The sequence below is a fragment of the Haemorhous mexicanus genome (assembly GCF_027477595.1).
Source record: "Haemorhous mexicanus isolate bHaeMex1 chromosome 3 unlocalized genomic scaffold, bHaeMex1.pri scaffold_136_ctg1, whole genome shotgun sequence".
NCBI lineage: Eukaryota > Metazoa > Chordata > Aves > Passeriformes > Fringillidae > Haemorhous > Haemorhous mexicanus.
In genome coordinates, this window is record NW_026775979.1 from 2,309 (window position 1) to 23,401 (window position 21,093).

At 53.5% G+C, this 21,093-nt stretch overlaps 2 protein-coding genes across 2 annotated transcripts in view; one reads left to right on the plus strand and one right to left on the minus strand.

Annotated features, from left to right (window-relative positions):
• Positions 1 to 241: 241 nt before the first annotated feature.
• Positions 242 to 7,418, plus strand: POMC (proopiomelanocortin; the record flags this gene model as incomplete). Its single annotated transcript, XM_059837296.1, has 2 exons — positions 242 to 373; positions 6,867 to 7,418. Coding segments are annotated over 2 exons (684 nt in total), but the record flags the coding sequence as incomplete, so codon positions are not given.
• A 3,218-nt stretch (positions 7,419 to 10,636) lies between these two features.
• The window catches only part of ADCY3 (adenylate cyclase 3), a 45,699-nt gene continuing 35,242 nt past the window's right edge, over positions 10,637 to 21,093 (minus strand). Inside the window, 6 exon segments of the mRNA XM_059837297.1 lie at positions 10,637 to 11,200; positions 13,604 to 13,728; positions 13,809 to 13,935; positions 16,185 to 16,298; positions 18,520 to 18,666; positions 20,566 to 20,724. Coding sequence (XP_059693280.1) covers positions 11,018 to 11,200; positions 13,604 to 13,728; positions 13,809 to 13,935; positions 16,185 to 16,298; positions 18,520 to 18,666; positions 20,566 to 20,724 — 855 coding nt within the window. The 3' untranslated portion in view covers positions 10,637 to 11,017.

A 21,093-nucleotide genomic window follows, 5' to 3' on the forward strand; every position in this document is an offset into this window, starting at 1 on the left:
GATTTTTTGGAGGATTTTTTAGGATTTTTTTAGGATTTTTTTGGGCGTTTTGTGAGGATTTTGGGAGGGAACTTTTAGGATTTTTTGGGAGTTTTGAGGGGAAATATTTTTAGGATTTTTTTTAGGATATTTTGGGGATTTTCGGGCGGATTTTTAGGGGATTTTTTGGGAATTTTTTAGGATTTTTTAAGGGATTTTTTTCCATAATAATTTTTAAATTTTTTGGGATTTTTTCCCCCAGATTTGGGGCCGGGATGGGGTCGGGAACCGCGGCGGCGTTTTGGGGTTTCTCCTCTGGAATTGCGCCGGAGCTTCGGGGCCCTGCTGGGAAAATCCCCCGTGCCGGGAGCCGGGCAGCGACCCCGGCACCGTGGTAACGGGGTTTGGGGTTTGGGGTTTTTGGGGTTTGGGGGTTTGGGGTTTGGAGAAAAAACCCAAAAATTTGGATTTGGGGTTTGGGGATTTGGGAATCCCCCCGTGCCGGGAGCCGGGCAGCGCCACCCCCGGCACCGTGTAACGGGATTTGGGGTTTGGGGTTTTTGGGGTTTGGGGTTTGGGGGTTTTTGGGGTTTTTGGGATTTGGGGTTTTTGGGGTTTTTGGGATTTGGGGTTTTTGGGGTTTGGGATTTGGGATTTGGGGTTTGGGAGAAAAATCCCGAAAAATTTGGGATTTGGGGTTTGGGGATTGGGGTTTTTGGGGTTTGGGGTTTTGGGATAAAAATCCCCCAAAAATGAGGGATTTGTGATTTGGAGTTTTGGGGTTTTTGGGGTTTGGGGTTTGGGATAAAAATCCCAAAAAATTTGGGATTGGGGTTTGGGGTTTGGGGTTTTTGGGGTTTGGGATTTGGGGTTTGGGAGAAAAAACCCAAAAAAATTTGGGATTTGGGGTTTGGGGATTTGGGGTCTTTGGGCTTTGGGATTTGGAGTTTTGGGGTTTTTGGGGTTTGGGGTTTGGGAGAAAAATCCCAAAAAATTTGGGATCTGGGGTTTGGGGTTTGGGGTTTTTGGGTTTTGGGGTTTTGGGGATTTGGGGTTTTGGGGTTTGGGGTTTGGGTGAAAAATCCAAAAAAATTTGGGATTTGGGGTTTGGGATTTGGGATAAAAATCCCAAAAAAATGAGGGATTTGGGATTTGGGATTTGGGGTTGGGGATTTGGGAATTCCCCGTGCCGGGAGCCGGGCAGCGACCCCGGCACCGTGGTAACGGGATTTGGGGTTTGGGGTTTTTGGGGTTTGGGGTTTTGGGGTTTGGGGTTGGGAGAAAAATCCAAAAAAAATAGGGATTTCGAGTTTGGGGATTTGGGGTTTTTGGGGTTTGGGGGCTTGGGGTTTGGGGTTTGGGAGAAAAATCCCAAAAAATTTGGGATTTGGAGTTTGGGATTTGGGGTTTTTGGGGTTTGGGGTATGGGGTTTGGGGTTTGGGAGAAAAATCCTGAAAGATTTGGGATTTGGGGTTTGGGATTTGGGGTTTGGGGTTTGGGAGAAAAATCCCAAAAAATTTGGGATTTGGGGTTTGGGGATTTGGGAATCCCCCGTGCCGGGAGCCGGGCAGGCGACCCCGGCACCGTGGTAACGGGATTTGGGGTTTGGGGGTTTTTGGGGTTTGGGTATTGGGGTTTGGGGTATTTGGGGTTTGGGATTTGGGGTTTGGAGAGAAAATCCCAATAAATTTGGGATGTGGGGTTTGGGGATTTGGGGTTTTTGGGGATTTGGGGGTTTGGGGTTTTTGGGATTTGTGTTTGGGGATTTGGGATAAAAATCCAAAAAAATGAGGGATTTGTGATTTGGGGTTTGGGGTTTTTGGGATTTGGGGTCTGGGGTTTTTGGGGTTTCGGGTTTTTGGGATTTGGGGTTTGGGGTTTGGGAATTCCTGTGCCGGGAGCCAGGGGCAGCGACCCCGGCACCGTGGTAACGGGATTTGGGGTTTGGGGTTTGGGGTTTTGGGGTTTGGGGTTTGGGGATTTGGGGTTTTGGATTTGGGTTTGGGGATTTGGGAATCCCCCATGCCGGGAGCCGGGCAGCGACCCCCGGCACAGTGGTAACGGGGTTTGGGGTTTTTGGGGTTTGGGGTTTGGGGATTTGGGGTTTTTGGGATTTGGGGTATTTGGGGTTTTGGGGTTTGGGGTTTGGGGAGAAAAATCCCGAAAGATTTAGGATTTGGGGTTTGGGGATTTATGGTTTTGGGGATTTGGGGTTTGGGGTTTGGGGATTTGGGATAAAAATCCCAAAAAAATGAGGGATTTGTGATTTGGGATTTGGGGTTGGGGTTTGGGATTTGGGAATTCCCCCATGCCGGGAGCCGGGCAGCGACCCCGGCACCGTGGTAACGGGATTTGGGGTTTGGGGTTTGGGGTTTGGGGGATTTGGGTTTTTGGGTTTTTGGGGTATGGGGTTTGGGGTTTGGGAGAAAAATCCCAAAAAATTTGGGATTTGGGGTTTGGGGATTTGGAATCCCCCGTGCCGGGAGCCGGGCAGCAACCCCGGCACCGTGGTAACGGGATTTGGGGTTTGGGGTTTTTGGGGTTTTGGGGTTTGGGGTTTTGGTGTTTGGGGTTTGGGAGAAAAATCCAAAAACATTAGGGATTTCGAGTTTGGGGATTTGGGGTTTTTGGGGTTTTTGGGATTTGGGGTTTTTGGGGTTTGGGGTTTGGGAGAAAAATCCCAAAAAGTTTGGGATTTGGGGTTTGGGGTTTTGGGTTGGGGTTTGGGAGAAAAAACCCAAAAAATTTGGGATTTGGGGTTTGGGGATTTGGGATAAAAATCCCAAAAAAATGAGGGATTTGTGATTTGGGATTTGGGATTTGGGATTTGGGAATTCCCCGTGCCGGGAGCCGGGCAGCGACCCCGGCACCGTGGTAACGGGATTTGGGGTTTTTGGGGTTTGGGGATTTGGGGTTTTTGGGGTTTTTGGGGTTTGGGGTTTGGGTTTTGGGATTTGGGATTTGGGGTTTGGGGTTTGGGAGAAAAATCCCCAAAAATTTGGGATTTGGGGTTTGGAGTTTGGATTTGTGATTTGGGGTATGGGGTTTGGGGTTTGGGATAAAAATCCCAAAAAGTTTGGGATTTGGGGTTGGGGATTTGGGAATTCCCCGTGCCGGGAGCCAGGCAGCGACCCCGGCACCGTGGTAACGGGGTTTGGGGTTTGGGGTTTGGGGTTTGGGTTTGGGGTTTTTGGGGTTTGGGGTTTGGGAAGAAAAATCCCAAAAGTTGGGGAAGGAGGGGGGTAAATGGGGGAATTTGGGGGGTTTGGGGGGTTTGGGGGTTTGGGGAAAAGGGAAAAAAAAAAAAAAAAATCCAAAAGTTTGGGGATTTGGGGTTTGGGGATTTGGGGTTTGGGGTTTGGGATTTGGGGTTTGGGATAAAAATCACAATAAATTTGGGATTTGGAGTTTGGGGATTTGGGGTTTGGGTTTGGGTGGGAAAAATAATTGGGATTGGGGTTGGATTTGGGGTTTTTGGGATTTGGGGTTTGGGGTTTGGGGTTTTTGGGGTTGGGAGAAAATCCCAAAAAATTTGGGATTTGGGGTTTGGAGTTTGGGATTTGGGTTTGGGGTTTTTCGGGTTTGGGATTTGGGGTTTTGGGGTTTGGGGTTTGGGATAAAAATCCAAAAAGTTTGGGATTTGGGGTTTGGGGATTTGGGAATTCCCCGTGCCGGGAGCCAGGCAGCGACCCCGGCACAGTGGTAACGGGATTTGGGGTTTGGGGTTTGGGGTTTGGGTTTGGGGTATGGGGTTTGGGATTTGGGAGAAAAAACCCAAAAAATTTGGGATTTGGGGTTTGGGGATTTGGGGTCTTTGGGATTTAGGGTTTGGGGATTTGGGGTTTTTCACATTTGGGGTTTTGGGGATTTGGGATAAAAAAAAAAAAAACAAAAAATGAGGGATTCAGGATTTGGGGTTTGGGGGTTTTGGGATTTGGGGTTTAGGGTTTGGGATTTGGGGTTTTTGGGATTTGGGGTTTGGGATTTGGGATTGGGGAATTCCCTGTGCCAGGAGCCGGGCAGCGACCCTGGCAGGATGGTAACGGGTTTGGGGTTTGGGGTTTTTGGGGTTTTTGGGGTTTGGGGTTTGGGGGGTTTGGGGTTTGGGGTTTGGGATAAAAATCCCAAAATATGAGGGATTTGGGGTTTGGGGATTTGGGAATTCCACGTGCCGGGAGCCGGGCAGTGACCCCAGCAGGATGGTAAAGAATGGGAATTCTTTGGGGTTTTTGGGGTTTGGGGTTTGGGGTTTGGGGTTTGAGGGATTTGGGGATTTGGGAGAAAAATCCCAAAAAATTTGGGATTTGGGGTTTGGGATTTGGGAATTCCCCATGCCAGGAGCCATGCGGAGACATCGGCAGGATGGTAACGGGGTTGGGGTTTGGGGTTTGGGGTTTTGGGGTTTGGGAGAAAAATCCAAAAAAAATTGGGATTTGGCGTTTGGGGATTTGGGGGTTTGGGGATTTGGGGATTTGGGAATTTGGGATTGGGGGATTTGGGGTTTGGGATTTGGGATTTGGGATTGGGGAATTCCCCGTGCCGGGAGTGAGGCTGCGATGCCGGGATGATGGTAAAGGGTTTGGGGTTTTTGGGATTTGGGGTTTGGGAATTTGGGATTGGGGGATTTGGGATTTGGGATTTGGGGGTTGGGATTTGGGGGAAGTCAGGAATGGGGGTGGAAAGGGGAATTTTCTCGGGGATTTTTTGGGAATAAACGGTGAAAATTCCCAAACACGGGGGAATTTGGGATTGGGAATTTTCCCTGAGAATTTTTGGGATCAAATCCCTAAAGATCCCAAAGATCTCCCCAAAAAAATTCCCATATTCGGGAATTCCCAAATGCCACAGGGTCCCGAATTCCCAATTCCCGAATTTTTTATGAGGATCACGAAAAGTGGGAATTCCATCCCAGAATTCCAAAGTTTGGGAATTCCCAAATTCCAGAGGGTCCAGAATTCCCGAATTTTCCACTTCCAGAGGGTCCCAATTCCCCCATTCCCAAATAATCCTGAACTCCAGGATCACAAAAAAGTGGGAATTTTATCCCCAAATTTGGGAATTCCCAAATTCCAGGGCATCCAAAATTCCAAATTTTCCGCTTCCAGATGGTTCCGAGTCCCCCATTCCCAAATAATCCCAAATTCCGGGATCACAAAAAATGGGAACTCCAATCCCAAATTTGGGAATTCCCAAATCCCTCCCCACGTGGGATCCTCCCAAATTCCAGAGGGTCCAGAATTCCCAAATTTTCCGCTTCCAGAGGGTCCCCATTCCCAATTTATTCCAAACTCTGGGATCACGAAAAGTGGGAATTCCATTCCCAAATATAAGAATCCCAAATTCCAGAGGGTCCAGAATTCCCAAATTTTCCACTTCCAGATGATCCCAAGCCACTCATTCCCAATCTATTCCAAATTGTGGGATCACAACAAATGGGAATTCCATGCTGGAATTTAGGAATTCCCAAATCCCTCCCCACGTGGGATCCTCCCAAATTCCAGAGGGTCCCGAATTCCCAATTCCCAAATTTTTTATGAGGATCACGAAAAGTGGGAATTCCATCCCAGAATTCCAAAGTTTGGGAATTCCCAAATTCCAGGGTGTCCAGAATTCCAAATTTTCCCCTTCCAGATGATTCCAAGCCACTCATTCCCAAATAATCCCAAACTCCAGGATCACAAAAAATGGGAATTCCATTCCCAAATTCGGGAATTCCCAAATTCCAGAGGGTCCAGAATTCCAAATTTTCCACTTTCAGATGGTTCCGAGTCCCCCATTCCCAAATAATTCAGAACTCCAGGATCACAAAAAATGGGAACTCCAATCCCAAATTTGGGAATTCCCAAATCCCTCCCCACGTGGGATCCTCCCGAAATTCCAGAGGGTCCAGAATTCCCGAATTTTCCGCTTCCAGAGGGTCCCGAGTCCCCCATTCCCAAATAATTCCAAACATCTGGAAAAGTGGGAATTCCGTCCCCTGAATTTGGGAATCCCCAAATTCCAGAGGGTCCAGAATTCCCAAATTTTCTGCTTCCAGAGGGAAAATTTCCCATTCCCAATTTTTCCCAAGGATCATGAAAAGTGGGAATTCCATCCCCTGAATTTAAGAATCCCCAAATTCCAGAGGGTCCAGAATTCCCAAATTTTCCACTCCCAGATGGTCCCCATTCCCCCATTCCCAAATAATCCCAAACTCTGGGATCACAAAAACGTGGGAATTCCGTGCCAGAATTCCAAACTTTGGGACTTTCCCTGTTCCAGGCGTGCTCGGGGTCGTGCCGGGAGCGGATTTCCAGGGAATCTCCCCTTTTTCCCGGGAATCCCGGAATTCCCATTCCCTATGTTTCTCCAGGGAATCTCCAAATTCCAGAGGGTCCCGAATTCCCAATTCCTGAATTTTTATGAGGATCATGAAAAGTGGGAATTCCATCCCAGAATTCCAAAGTTTGGGAATTCCCAAATTCCAGGGGGTCCAGAATTCCAAATTTTCCCCTTCCAGATGATTCCAAGCCACTCATTCCCAAATAATCCCAAACTCCAGGATCACAAAAAATGGGAATTCCATTCCCAAATTCGGGAAGTCCCAAATTCCAGAGGGTCCAGAATTCCAAATTTTCCACTTCCAGATGGTTCCGAGCCCCCCATTCCCAAATAATTCAGAACTCCAGGATCACAAAAAATGGGAACTCCAGTCCCAAATTTGGGAATTCCCAAATCTCTCCCCACGTGGGATCCTCCCAAATTCCAGAGGGTCCAGAATTCCCAAATTTTCCGCTTCCAGAGGCTCCCAATTCCCCCATTCCCGACTGATTCCCAACCAAAATGAAACACGAAAAGTGGGAATTCTGTGCCAGAATTCCAAACTTTGGGACTTTCCCCGTTGCAGGCGTGCTCGGGGTCGTGCCGGGCGCGGATTTCCCTGGAATCTCCCCTTTTTCCCGGGAATCCGGGGCAATTCCAGCCGCTCTCCGAGAGCCTCCGGCGCTATGTCATGAGCCACTTCCGCTGGAACCAGTTCGGCCGCAGGAACGGCAGCGAGCCCGGAAAACGGGAACGGGAGGAGGAAGAGGAGGAGGAGGAGGAGCAGGAAAAAAAATTCGGGAACGATCCCGGAATTCCCGGTTTTTCCCGGCGCTCGTATTCCATGGAGCACTTCCGGTGGGGGAAACCCGTGGGGCGCAAGAGGAGGCCGGTCAAGGTTTATCCCAACGGAGCCGAGGAGGAGTCGGAGGAGAATTCCCGCTTGGAATTCCGGAGGGAGGAACCCTCCCAGGAGGATGAGGAGGAAGAGGAGGAGGAGGAATTCCCGAAATTCCCGTGGAATTCCCGGAAGGAGAAGCGCTACGGGGGATTCATGAGCTCGGAGCGGGTGCGGACGCCGCTGGTGACGCTCTTCAGGAACGCCATCGGGAGGAGTTTCTCCAAGGATGGGCAGTGATGGGAAAAGTGGGAAAAATCCCGGGAAAAATGCGGGAAATATCCCAGAAAAAATCCGGGAAAAATCCTGGGAAAATCTGGAAAAAATCCCGGGAAAAATCCCGGGAAAATCCCCCTGTAGTGCTGAAAATCCGTCCTCATTAAAAAGTAATTGATAATTCCGGGTGGGAATTCCAGGTTGGGAATTCTTGGGATGGATCCAGGGTTGGGAATTCTTGGAATCTATCCAGGGCTGGGAATTCTTGGGATGGATCCAGGGCTGGGAATTCTTGGGATGGAGGGTGGAACCCAAGTTGGGAATTCTTGGGATGGATCTAGGGTTGGGAATTCTTGGAATCTATCCAGGGCTGGGAATTCTTGGGATGGAGGGTAGATCCCAAGTTGGGAATTCTTGGGATGGATCCTGGGGTTGGGAATTCTTGGGATGGAGGGTGGATCCCAAGTTGGGAATGCTTGGGATGGAGGGTGGATCCAGGTTGTGAATTCTTGGGATGGATCCAGGGTTGGGAATTCTTGGGATGGATCCAGGTTTGGGAATTCTTGGGATGGATCCAGGGCTGGGAATTCTTGGGATGGAGGGTTTCGATCCAGGTTTGGGAATTCTTGGGATGGATCCAGGTTTGGGAATTCTTGGGATGGAGGGTGGATCCCAGGATTGGGAATTCTTGGGATGGAGGGTTTGGATCCAGGGTTGGGAATTCTTGGGATGGAGGGTGGATCCCAATTTGGGAATGCTTGGGATGGAGGGTGGATCCAGGTTGTGAATTCTTGGGATGGATCCAGGGTTGGGAATTCTTGGGATGGATCCAGGATTGGGAATTCTTGGGATGGAGGGTGGATCCAAGGGTTGGGAATTCTTGGGATGGATCCAGAGTTGGGAATTCTTGGGATGGAGGAAATGTTGGGAAGGAGAGATTGGGAAAATTCCCAAAGAAATAATAACTTTTAAAAAAATATGGATGGAAAATTCAGGAAAAAATTTAAAAAAAAAAAAAATCTGGGAGAAGGCGGAAGGGGGGGGGGAGGAATGGGAATTGTGGTTGGGAATGGGTGGGGAAGGGTTGGGAATTTTGGGATGAGGGAATGAGTTGGAATTCCCAGTTTGGGAATAATGGGAAGAAAGCAGGAAGTTTTCCATGAGGAAAAAAAAAAAGGGAGCGGGGCCAGGGAATGGATTCCCATGGGAAAAGGGGGCAGGGGGAGTTGGGGAAAAGAATTCCCAGAAAATCCCTGGGAATGGCCAAGGAAAGGTTGGAGCCACCTGGAATCCGGGTGGGAATGGGATGGGATTGAAAATCCATGGATCCCAACAATGGGATTGTGGGATTCTGGGATCAAGGATCGATCCTGAAGGATTTTTATGGAATTTGGGGATGGAAAAGTGGAGTCCCAAATTCCCAGGGAATTCCCAAAATTCCTTCCAGGAGAGGAGTCGGGATGGGGCTGGATCCAACCCCAGGCTGGGAATGGAGGGAATTCCATAGGAAAGGGAGGAATTTGGGAAGGAGTTCCCGGCTGAGCCGGAATTCCCAGAAAATCCCTGGGAATGGCCAAGGAAAGGTTGGAGCCGCCTGGAATCCGGGTGGGAATGGGATGGGGTGGAAAATCCGTGGATCCCAACAATGGGATTGTGGGATTCTGGGATCAAGGATGGATCCTGAAGGATTTTTATGGGATTTGGGGATGGAAAAGGGAAGTGGAGTCCCGAATTCCCAGGGAATTCCCAAAATTCCTTCCGGGAGAGAAGTCGGGATGGGGCTGGATCCAACCTCAGGCTGGGAATGGAGGGAATTCCTTAGGAAAGGGAGGAATTTGGGAAGGAGTTCCCGGCTGAGCTGGAATTCCCAGAAAATCCCTGGGAATGTCCAAGGAGAGGTGGGAATGGGGTGGGATTTAAGATCCGTGGATCTCATCCAAACCATTCCAGAATCCCCCAATTCCAAGGTGCCCTTGGAAAAGCTGGGGAGCCCCTCCCGTTATCCCTGGAAAAAACCAGGATGGGAATCGGGAATGAGGCTTTGGAATTCCACCGCTCCTATCGGAGCCGATCCCAGCTCTGGGAATGCCCCCGGCTCCCCAAATTCCATGGGCACCAATCCTGAGCCAGAACCTGATCCCCATCCAGATTCCCATCCGGATTCCCATCCCCATCCCCATCCAGATTCTGATCCCGATCCCAATCCCAATCTTGATCCCAATCCCGATTCCAATCCCTATCTCAATCCCTGTCCTGATCCTGATTCTCATCCCAATCCTGATCCCCATCCTGATCCCGATCCCAATCCCAATCCCCATCTGGATCTCGATCCCAATCCCATTCTCAATCCCAATCCTGATCCCAATCCCCATCTGGATCTTGATCCCAATCCCAATCCTGATTCTCATCCCTATCCCATTCCTGATCCTGATGCTGATCACGATCCCATTTCCAATCCCAATCCGGATCCCAATCCCAATCCTGATTCTGATTCCAATCCCCATCCCAATTCCAATCCTGATCTGGTTTCCAATCCCAATTCCCATCGCAATTCCCATCCCGATTGCAATCTGGATCCCATTCCCAATCCCAATTCCAATCCCAATCCCGATCCCATTCCCAATCCCAATCCCGATCCCAATCCTGATTCTGATCCTGATCTGGATCTTGATCCCAATCCCAATTCCAGTTCCCAGTCCCAATCCCAATCCCAATCCCAATCCCAATCTCATTTCCCATTCCCATTCCCAATCCCAATCCTGATCCCAATCCCATTCCCAATCCCAATCCCATTGCCGATCCCATTCCATTCCCAATCCCAATCCCATTCCCAATCCCAATCCTGATCCCAATCCCATTCCCATTCCCAATGCCATTCCCCATCTCATTCCCAATCCCAATCCCGATCCTGATCCCAATCCCATTCCCAATCCCATTCCCAATCCCAATCCCAATCCCATTCCCAATCCCATTCCCATTTCCATTCCCAGTCCCATTCCCATTTTCAATCCCATTCCCAATCCCATTCCCAATCCCAATCCCAATCCCAATTCCCATCCCATTCCCAATCCCATTCCCATTCCCAATCACATTCCCAATCCCAATCCCAATCTCGATCCCATTCCCGATCCCAATCCCATTATCCCAATCCCGATCCCGATCCCAATCCCATTCCTGATCCCAATCCCAATCCCAATCCCGATCCCGATCCCGGCCGCGGGGCACAAACGCACACCCATGGCTTCTCCGATAAAATTTATGGATCTGGAATACACAACTCCCGTCCTTCCCCCATCCCAGCCCCACCCGAGCACTCCAATCCGGGAGGAATTTCCAGGGAAAAAAAAAACCAATCCCGGATTCGCTCCCGCTCCCGGCACGCGGGGTCTTCCCGACCATCCCTGAGTTTGGATCTCCTGGAGTCGCCGCCGCCGCTCCCAGTCCGGAATTCCCGCCGCGGGAAATCCCCGGGGAAGGCGGTGTGGACAACCCGGATCCGCCTTTCCCTCTTTTCCACGGAATCCAAAACCCCCCCCAAAAAAAAAATCCAAAAAAAAAAAACCCCTCCGGGAAGGGGGGGTGGGGCAGAGTTCCGGATCCCGGCGGAGATTCCCGAGGAATCCTCAGGGGTTCTCCAGCACCTGGTGGGGCAGGGGGAAGGCGGCAGATCCGAGGAGCGATCCCGGTTTTTCGCGGCCCTTCAGGAAGAAGGTCAGGAGCTCCCCCTTGCCCTTGACGTAGACGGCGCCGCGGCGGACGAAGCGGAAGCCGTATTCCTTCAGGATCTGCTGCGTCTCCTCCACCACCTGCCCCGTGGGGTGGGGGGTAGGGAAAAAAATCTGGAATCTGGGAATGTTCTCCATGGGAAAAGCGGGAAGAGCTCGGGGAAATTGCGAGGAAGGGGCGGGAATTCCCGGGAGGGTGGGGTGGGATTCCCAGGAGATCGTTGGGAGTGTCCATGGAGAGGTTTGGGATCAGGGATGGGATGGGATGGGATTGAAAGTCCATGGATTCCATCCCAAACCATTCCAGGATTCTGGAATCCAGCACACTCAGGATCCATCCCGAGGGATTTTTATGGAATTTGGGGATGGAGAAGGGAAGGGAGACCCTGCCTGGAGTCCCCAATTCCCAAGGAAGCCCCGGTGTGATCCCACCTGGATATTCCCACAATTCCCGGTCTGATCCCACCTGGATATTCCCACGATTCCTGGTCTGATCCCACCTGGATGTTCCCCATCCCACCTGGATATTCCCAAGATTCCTGGTCTGATCCCACCTGGATGTTCCCCATCCCACCTGGATATTCCCAAGTTTCCCGGTGTGATCCCACCTGGATATTCCCAAGTTTCCCAAGGTGATCACACCTGGATATTCCCCATCCCACCTGGATATTCCCAAGTTTCCCAAGGTGATCACACCTGGATATTCCCCAGATTCCCTGATCCCATCCAGATATTCCCCATCCCATCCAGATATTCCCCATGATCCCACCACAACATTCCCACCACAACATTCCTGGCGAGGTCCCACCTGGATGTCCCCCATGATCCCATCTGGACATTCCCACACCTATTCCTGACCAGGTCCCACCTGGATGTCCCCCATGATCCCACCTGGACATTCCCAGGCCCATTCCTGACCAGGTCCCACCTGGACGTCCCCCATGATCCCACCTGGACATTCCCAGGCCCATTCCTGGTGAAGTCCCACCTGGCTGTCCCCCATTCCCACCTGGCTGTCCCCCCCGTTCCCACCTGGATGTCCCCCCCCGTTCCCACCTGGCTGTCCCCCCCGTTCCCACGTGGCTGTCCCCCCCGTTCCCACCTGGATGTCCCCCCCCGTTCCCACGTGGCTGTCCCCCATGACCCCACCTGGCTGTCCCCCATGACCCCACCTGGCTGTCCCCCATGACCCCACCTGGCTGTCCCCCCCGTTCCCACCTGGATGTCCCCCATGACCCCTCCTGGATGTTGCCCAGAATCTCACCTGGCTGTCCCTCATGATCCCACCTGGATGTCCCCCACGATCCCACCTGGATGTCCCCCATGACCCCACCTGGATGTTCCTGGATATTCCCCATGACCCCACTTGCACGTTCCCCACGATCCCACCCTGACATTCCCACACCCATTCCTGGCCAGGTCCCACCTGGATGTCCCCCATGACCCCACCCCAACATTCCCAGGCTCATTCCCAGTGAGGTCACACCTGGATGTCCCCCATGACCCCACCTGGACCTCCCCCATGATCCCATTCCAACATTCCCAAGCTCATTCCTGGAGAGGTCCCACCTGGATGCTCCCCATGATCCCACCTGGATGTCCCCCATGATCCCACCTGGACATTCCCAGGCCCATTCCCGGTGAAGTCCCACCTGGACGTTCCCCATGATCCCACCTGGACATTCCCCATGACCCCACCTGGCTGTCCCCCCCGTTCCCACCTGGCTGTCCCCCATGACCCCATCTGGCTGTCCTCCACCTTCCCACCTGGCTGTCCCCCCCGTTCCCACCTGGCTGTCCCCCATAATCCCACCTGGATGTTCCCCATGATCCCACCTGGCTGTCCCCCACCTTCCCACCTGGCTGTCCCCCATGACGCCACCTGGCTGTCCCCCATGACCCCACCTGGCTGTCCCCCCCGTTCCCACCTGGCTGTCCCCCTGTTCCCACCTGGCTGTGCCCCTGTTCCCACCTGGCTGTCCCCCATGACGCCACCTGGATGTTCCCCCCGTTCCCACGTGGCTGTCCCCCCCGTTCCCACCTGGCTGTCCCCCCCATTCCCACCTGGATGTCCCTCCCCGTTCCCACCTGGCTGTCCCCCATGACCCCACCTGGATGTCCCCCATGACCCCACCTGGATGTCCCCCATGACCCCATCTGGCTGTCCCCCACAATCCCACCTGGCTGTCCCCCATGACCCCACCTGGACGTTCCCCATGATCTCACCTGGACATTACCCACCTTCCCACCTGGCTGTCCCCCACGTTCCCACCTGGATGTCCCTCATGACCCCACCTGGATGTTCCCCATGACCCCACTTGCACGTTCCCCACGATCCCACCCTGACATTCCCACACCCATTTCTGGCCAGGTCCCACCTGGATGTCCCCCATGACCCCACCCCAACATTCCCAGGCTCATTCCCAGTGAGGTCACACCTGGACATTACCCATGACCCCACCTGGCTGTCCCCCCCGTTCCCACCTGGATGTTGCCCATGACTCCGGTGGACTCCATCCTGCTGGCCACGTTGACCGTGTTGCCCCAGATGTCGTAGTGGGGCTTGCGCGCCCCGATGACCCCGGCCAGCACCGCCCCCTTGTTCATCCCTGCCCGGAGAAGGCGGGTCACGCCCGGAACCTTCCGGAATTCCCGGAATTCCCGGCGTTCCCGGCGTTCCCCGACTTGCCTATGCGCAGCATGAAGTTGTTGAAGGACTGGTAGTTGATGTTCATCAGCGTCACCTTCATGGCCAGCGCGAAGTCGGCCAGGTCGGCCAGGTGCTGCCAGCGCTCCTTCTCCGAGCGCGGCTCCATCTGCCGGGAAATGCCGGGAATCGGCCACGGCCCGGCGTTCCCGGAGAGCCCGCGTGGTGGGAGGTGGGACGTGGAGGTGGGACGTGGAGGTGGGATGGGATGTGGAGATGGAACGTGGAGATGGCACATGGAGATGGGACGTGGAGATGGAGATGGGACGTGGAGATGGGATGTGGAGGTGGAATGTGGAGATGGGACATGGAGATGGAGATGGAGATGGGACGTGGAGATGGGATGTGGAGATGGGATGTGAAGAAGGGACATGGAGATGGAGGTGGAGATAGAGATGGAGATGGGACTTGAAGATGGCACATGGAGATGGCACGTGGAGATGGAGATGGAGATGGGACTTGGAGATGGAACATGGAGATGGAGATGGAGATGGGACGTGGAGATGGGACGTGGAGATGAGACGTGGAGATGGGACGTGGAGATGGGATGTAGAGATGGGACGTGGAGATGGAGGTGGAGATGGAGATGGAGATTGGATGTGGAGATGGGATGTGGAGACGGAGGTGGAGGTGGGATGTGGAGATGGGACGTGGAGATGGAGATGGAGATGGGACGTGGAGATGGAGGTGGAGATGGGACTTGGAGATGGAAGATGGAGATGGGACATGGAGGTGGAGGCAGAGATGGGATGCGGAGATGGGACGTGGAGATGGGACGTGGAGATGGAGGTGGAGATGGGACTTGGAGATGGAAGATGGAGATGGGACGTGGAGATGGAGATGGAGATGGGACGTGGAGATGGAGGTGGAGATGGGATGTCGAGATGGGACGTGGAGATGGGACGTGGAGATGGAGGTGGAGATTGGATGCGGAGATGGGACGTGGAGATGGGACGTGGAGATGGAGGTGGAGATGGGACGCGGAGATGGAATGTGGAGATGGAGATGGAGATGGGATGTGGAGATGGGACATGGAGATGGGATGTGGAGATGGGATGTGGAGATGGGACATGGAGATGGGATGTGGAGATGGGATGTGGAGATGGGACATGGAGATGGGATGTGGAGATGGGATGTGGAGATGGGACATGGAGATGGAGATGGAGATGGGACGTAGAGATGGGGATGGAGACATGGGGATGGGGCATGGAGATGATGGGACACAGAGATGGGACAGGGATGAGACATGGATTTGGGGACATTGGGGTGGGACATGGAGATGATGGGACATGGAAATGGGACATGAAGATGGGACATAGGGATGGGACATGGAGATGAGGTAGGACATGGGGATAGGACATGGAGAAGGAACATGGATGGACAGGGATGGGACACCAAGATGGGACACCAAGATTGGACATGGAAATGGAGGTGGAGATGGGACGTGGAGATGACGGGACACAGAGATGGGACATGGATTTGGGGTCATTGGGATGGGACATGGAATGGGACATGGAAATGAGACATGGAGATGGTGGGACATGGAGCTGGGACACGGAGATGAGGGATGGAGATGAGACATGGAGATGGGAGATGGGACATGGAGACTGGACAGGGATGGGACACGGAGATGGGACATGGAGCTATGATACGGATTTGGGACATGGAGATGGGACCTGGAATGGGACACAGAGATGGAACATGGAGATGGGACATGGATTTGGGGACATTGGGATGGGACATGGAGAGGGGACATGGAGATGGGAAATGGATTAGGGAACATGGAAATGAGAAATGGAGATGGTGGGACATGGAGATGAGAGATGGAGATGGGTCATGGAGACGGGAGATGGAGATGAGACATGGAGATGGGAGATGGGACATGGAGACTGGACAGGGATGGGACATGGAGATGGGACATGGAACTGAGATGTGGATTTGGGACATGGAGATGGGACATGGATTTGGGGACATTGGGATGGGAGATGGAGCTGGGACATGGATTTGGGGACATTGGGATGGGAGATGGAGCTGGGACACTGAGATGATGGGACATGGCTGGGACACGGAGCTGGGACATGGAGATGGGCCACGGAGATGGAACATGGAGATGGGACATGGATTTGGGGACATTGGGATGGGAGATGGAGATGGGACACGGAGATGATGGGACATTGGGACGGGAGATGGAGCTGGGACACGGAGATGATGGGACATTGGGATGGGAGATGGAGATGGGACACGGAGATGATGGGACACGGCTGGGACACGGAGCTGGGAGGTGGAGATGGGCCACAAGGAGGAAGGGCCGGATCCCAAGGTCCCCAGGGGTGTCCCAGGGCGGGATCCCGGCCTGACCTTGGCTCCGAACCCGTTGGCGCCGGCGTCGGGCGTGACCCCGGAGGCGGCCATGTAGGTGCTGCCGATGGTCTTGATCTTGGTGATGCAGCGGAACTGGGGCTCGTCCAGGAGCTGGGAACGGCACCGGACCGGGATCAGGGCGGGAACGTCACGGGGCGTCCCGGGGATCCCACCTGGACGTTCCTGGGATTCCCGGGGATCCCACCTGGATGTTCCCCACGAGTCCCAGGGTCATCCCACCTGGACGTTCCTGGGATTCCCAGAGTCATCCCACCTGGATGTTCCCCATCCCACCTGGATATCCCCGTGATTCCTGGTGTGATCCCACCTGGATGTTCCCCATCCCACCTGGATATCCCCGTGATTCCTGGTGTGATCCCACCTGGATGTTCCCCATCCCACCTGGATATCCCTGTGATTCCCAGTGTGATCCCACCTGGACATTCCCCACGATTCCCAGTGTGATCCCACCTGGACGTTCCTGGGATTCCCAGAGTCATCCCACCTGGATGTTCCCCATCCCACCTGGATATCCCTGTGATTCCCAGTGTGATCCCACCTGGATGTTCCCCTGATTCCCAGTATGATCTCACCTGGATGTTCCTGTGATTCCCAGGGTCATCTCACCTGGATGTTCCCCATCCCACCTGGATATCCCCGTGATTCCTGGTGTGATCCCACCTGGACGTCCCCCACAATTCCCAGTCTGATCCCACCTGGACATTCCTCTCAATTCCCAGTCTGATCCCACTTGGATGTTCCCCACGATTCCCAGTCTGATCCCACCTGGACGTTCCTCACAGTTCCCAGTGTGATCCCACAGGGATGTCCCCGTAATTTCCAGTGTGATCCCACCTGGACATTCCCCATGATTCCCAGTGTGATCCCACCTGGATGTTCCCATGATTCCCGGTGTGATCCCACCCGGACATTCCCCACGATTCCCAGTATGATCCCACCTGGATGTTCCTGTGATTCCCGGGATCATCCCACCTGGATGTTCCCCTTCCCACCTGGATGTTCCCTGTGATTCCCAGTGTGATCCCACCTGAATGTTCCTCACAATTCCCAGTCTGATCCCACCTGGACGTTCCCCACAATTCCCAATGTGATCCCACCTGGATGTCCCCGTGATTCCCAGTGTGATCCCACCTGGACATTTATCCCCTATGATCCCACCTGGACATTCCCTGTGATTCCCAGTGTGATCCCACCTGGAGGTTCCCCGTGATTCCCAGTGTGATCCCACCTGGACATTTATCCCCCATGATCCCACCTGGACATTCCCCGTGATTCCCAATGTGATCACACCTGGAGGTTCCCTGTGATTCCCAGTGTGATCCCACCTGGATGTTCCTCACGATTCCCAGTGTGATCCCACCTGGACATTCCCCACGATTCCCAGTGTGATCCCACTTGGACATTCCCTGTGATTCCCACCTGGAAGTTCCCCATGATTCCCACCTGGACATTCCCCATGATTCGCACCTGGACATTCCTCTCAATTCCCAGTGTGATCCCACCTGGATGTTCTCCACGATTCCCAGTGTGATCCCACCTGGACATTCCTCTCAATTCCCAGTGTGATCCCACCTGGACATTCCCACTATTCCCAGTGCGGTCCCACCTGGACATTCCCACTATTCCCAGTGCGATCCCACCTGGACATTCCCACTATTCCCAGTGCGATCCCACCTGGACATTCCCACTATTCCCAGTGCGATCCCACCTGGATGTTCTCCATGATTCCCAGTGCGATCCCACCTGGACATTCCCCGTGATTCCCACCTGGACATTCCCCGTGATTCCCACCTGGACGTTCCCCATGATTCCCACCTGGCCGTTCCCTGTGATTCCCACCTGGACGTTCCCCGTGATTCCCACCTGGACATTCCCCATGATTCCCATCTGGACATTCCCGGTAATTCCCACCTGGACATTCCCCGTGATTCCCACCTGGACATTCCTCTCAATTCCCAGTGTGATCCCACCTGGACATTCCCACTATTCCCAGTGCGATCCCACCTGGACATTCCCACGATTCCCAGTCTGATCCCACCTGGATGTTCTCCATGATTCCCAGTGCGATCCCACCTGGACATTCCCCGTGATTCCCACCTGGACATTTCCCATGATTCCCACCATGACCCCACCTGGACATTCTGTGTCATTCCCACCATGATCCTACCTAGACATCCCCCATGATTCCTGGTCTCATTTCACCTGGACATTCCCCACAACTCCCACCTGGACATTCCCCATGCTTCCCGCCGTGGCCCCACCTGGACCTTGCCCGCGTCCGTGCGGAATTCCGGCGCTGCCGGCGGCTCACCGCGTCGAAGTCGGAGATGATCTCGTTGAGGAAGCGCAGGCACTCGATGCCGCCGTTGTTGATGCTCTCCTCCGTGTAGAAATCCGCAAAGTTCGGCAGCGACGCGAACATCACCCCGATCTCCTCGTAGGATTGGCTGTACAGCTCCTGGGAATGCCGGGAATCCCGCCCCCGGAGCACGCCGATGTCGGTTATTGATTATCGGTTATTGATTATCGGTTATTAGCTATTGGTTATTGGTTATGGGTTATGGGTTATGGGTTGGGCAGGGATGGGAACATCACCCCGATCTCCTCGTAGGATTGGCTGTACAGCTCCTGGGAATGCCGGGAATCCCGCCCCCGGAGCGCGCCAATGTCGGTTATTGATTATCGGTTATTGATCATTCATTATTGGTTATGGGTTATTGGCTATTGGTTATGGGTTATGGGTTGGGCAGGGATGGGAACATCACCCCGATCTCCTCGTAGGATTGGCTGTACAGCTCCCGGGAATGCCGGGAATCCCGCCCCCGGAGTGCGCCGATATCGGTTATTGATTATCGGTTATTGATTATTGGTTATTGGTTATGGGTCATGGGTTATGGGTTATGGGTTGGGCAAGGATGGGAACATCACCCCGATCTCCTCGTAGGATTGGCTGTACAGCTCCTGGGAATGCCGGGAATCCCGCCCCTGGGGCGCGCCGATGTCGGTTATTGATTATCGGTTATTGATCATTCATTATTGGTTATGGGTTATGGATTATTGGTTATGGGTTATGGGTTGGGCAGGGATGGGAACATCACCCCGATCTCCTCGTAGGATTGGCTGTACAGCTCCTGGGAATGCCTGGAATCCCGCCCCCAGAGAGCGCTGATATCGGTTATTGATTATCGGTTATTGGTTATTGATTATTGGCTATTGGTTATTGGTTATGGGTTGGGTAGGGATGGGAACATCACCCCGATCTCCTTATAGGATTGGCTGTACAGCTCCTGGGAATGCCGGGAATCCCGCCCCCGGAGTGCGCCGATGTCGGTTATTGATAATCGGTTATTGATCATTCATTATTGGTTATGGGTTATGGGTTATGGGTTGGGCAGGGATGGGAACATCACCCCGATCTCCTCGTAGGATTGGCTGTACAGCTCCCGGGAATGCCGGGAATTCCGCCCCCGGAGCGCGCCGATGTCGGTTATTGATTATCGGTTATTGATCATTGGTTAGTGATTATTGGTTATGGGTTATGGGTTGGGTTGGGATGGGAACATCACCCCGATCTCCTCGTAGGATTGGCTGTACAGCTCCTGGGAATGCCGGGAATCCCGCCCCCGGGGCACGCTGATATCGGTTATTGATTATCGGTTATTGGCTATTGGTTATTGGCTATTGGTTATGGGTTATGGGTTGGGCAGGGATGGGAACATCACCCCGATCTCCTCGTAGGATTGGCTGTACAGCTCCCGGGAATGCCGGGAATTCCGCCCCCAGAGCGCACTGATATCGGTTATTGATTATCGGTTATTGGTTATGGGTTATTGGTTATTGGATTTTTCTGGATCCCTGGGAGTGCCCAAGGAAAGGCTGGAGCAATCTTGGATCATGCGGTGGGAAAGGGATGGGATTGAAGCTCCATGGATCCCATCCCAAACCATCCCGGGATTCTGGGTCCAGGACGCTCAGGATCCATCCCGAGGTATTTTTATGGAATTTGGGGATGGAGAAGGGAAGGGAGACCCTGCCTGGAGCCCCCAATTCCCAGGGAATTCCCAAAATTCCTTCCCGGGGAGGAGTCGGGATGGGGATGGATCCAATGCCAGGCTGGGAGAGCTGGGAAGGGAGGGAATTCCCTGGGAAAAGGGGAAGGATTTGGGAAGGAATTCCCAGAGAATCCCTGGGAACATCCAAGGAAAGGCTGGAGCCACCTGGGATGGGGGTTGGACCAGGATGGGACGGAAGCTCCATGGATCCCATCCAAAGAATTCCAGGAATGCGGGAACCACCCTGAAAGGCGGGGATCACCCGGAAAAGCGGGAATGGGGCCCGGAAAAGCGGGAATACCGACCTCATCCCGCTTTTTGGAGCCCAGGAAGTGTCGGGCCACGTGCTCGGGCAGCATGTTGGCCACCAGGGCCTCGTTCCAGCGGCGCATCTCGGAGACGCGCTCCTTCTGGTCGTGGACGTCGATTTTCCACAGGAACAGCGTCCGGGCCAGCTTCTCCACCTGGGAATGTGGGAATTGCTGGGATTATGGGAATTGCTGGGATTATGGGATTGTGGGAATGTGGGATTGTGGGGTTGTGGGATGATGGGAAGATGGGAAAATGGAGACGCGCTCCTTCTGGTCGTGGACGTCGATCTTCCACAGGAACAGCGTCCGGGCCAGCTTCTCCACCTGGGAATGTGGGAATTGCTGGGATTGTGGGATTTCCTGGGATTATGGGATTGTGGGAATGTGGGGTTGTGGGATTGGGGGGTTGTGGGATGATGGGATGGTAGGATAACGGAGACGCGCTCCTTCTGGTCGTGGACGTCGATCTTCCACAGGAACAGCGTCCAGGCCAGCTTCTCCACCTGGGAATGTGGGAATTGC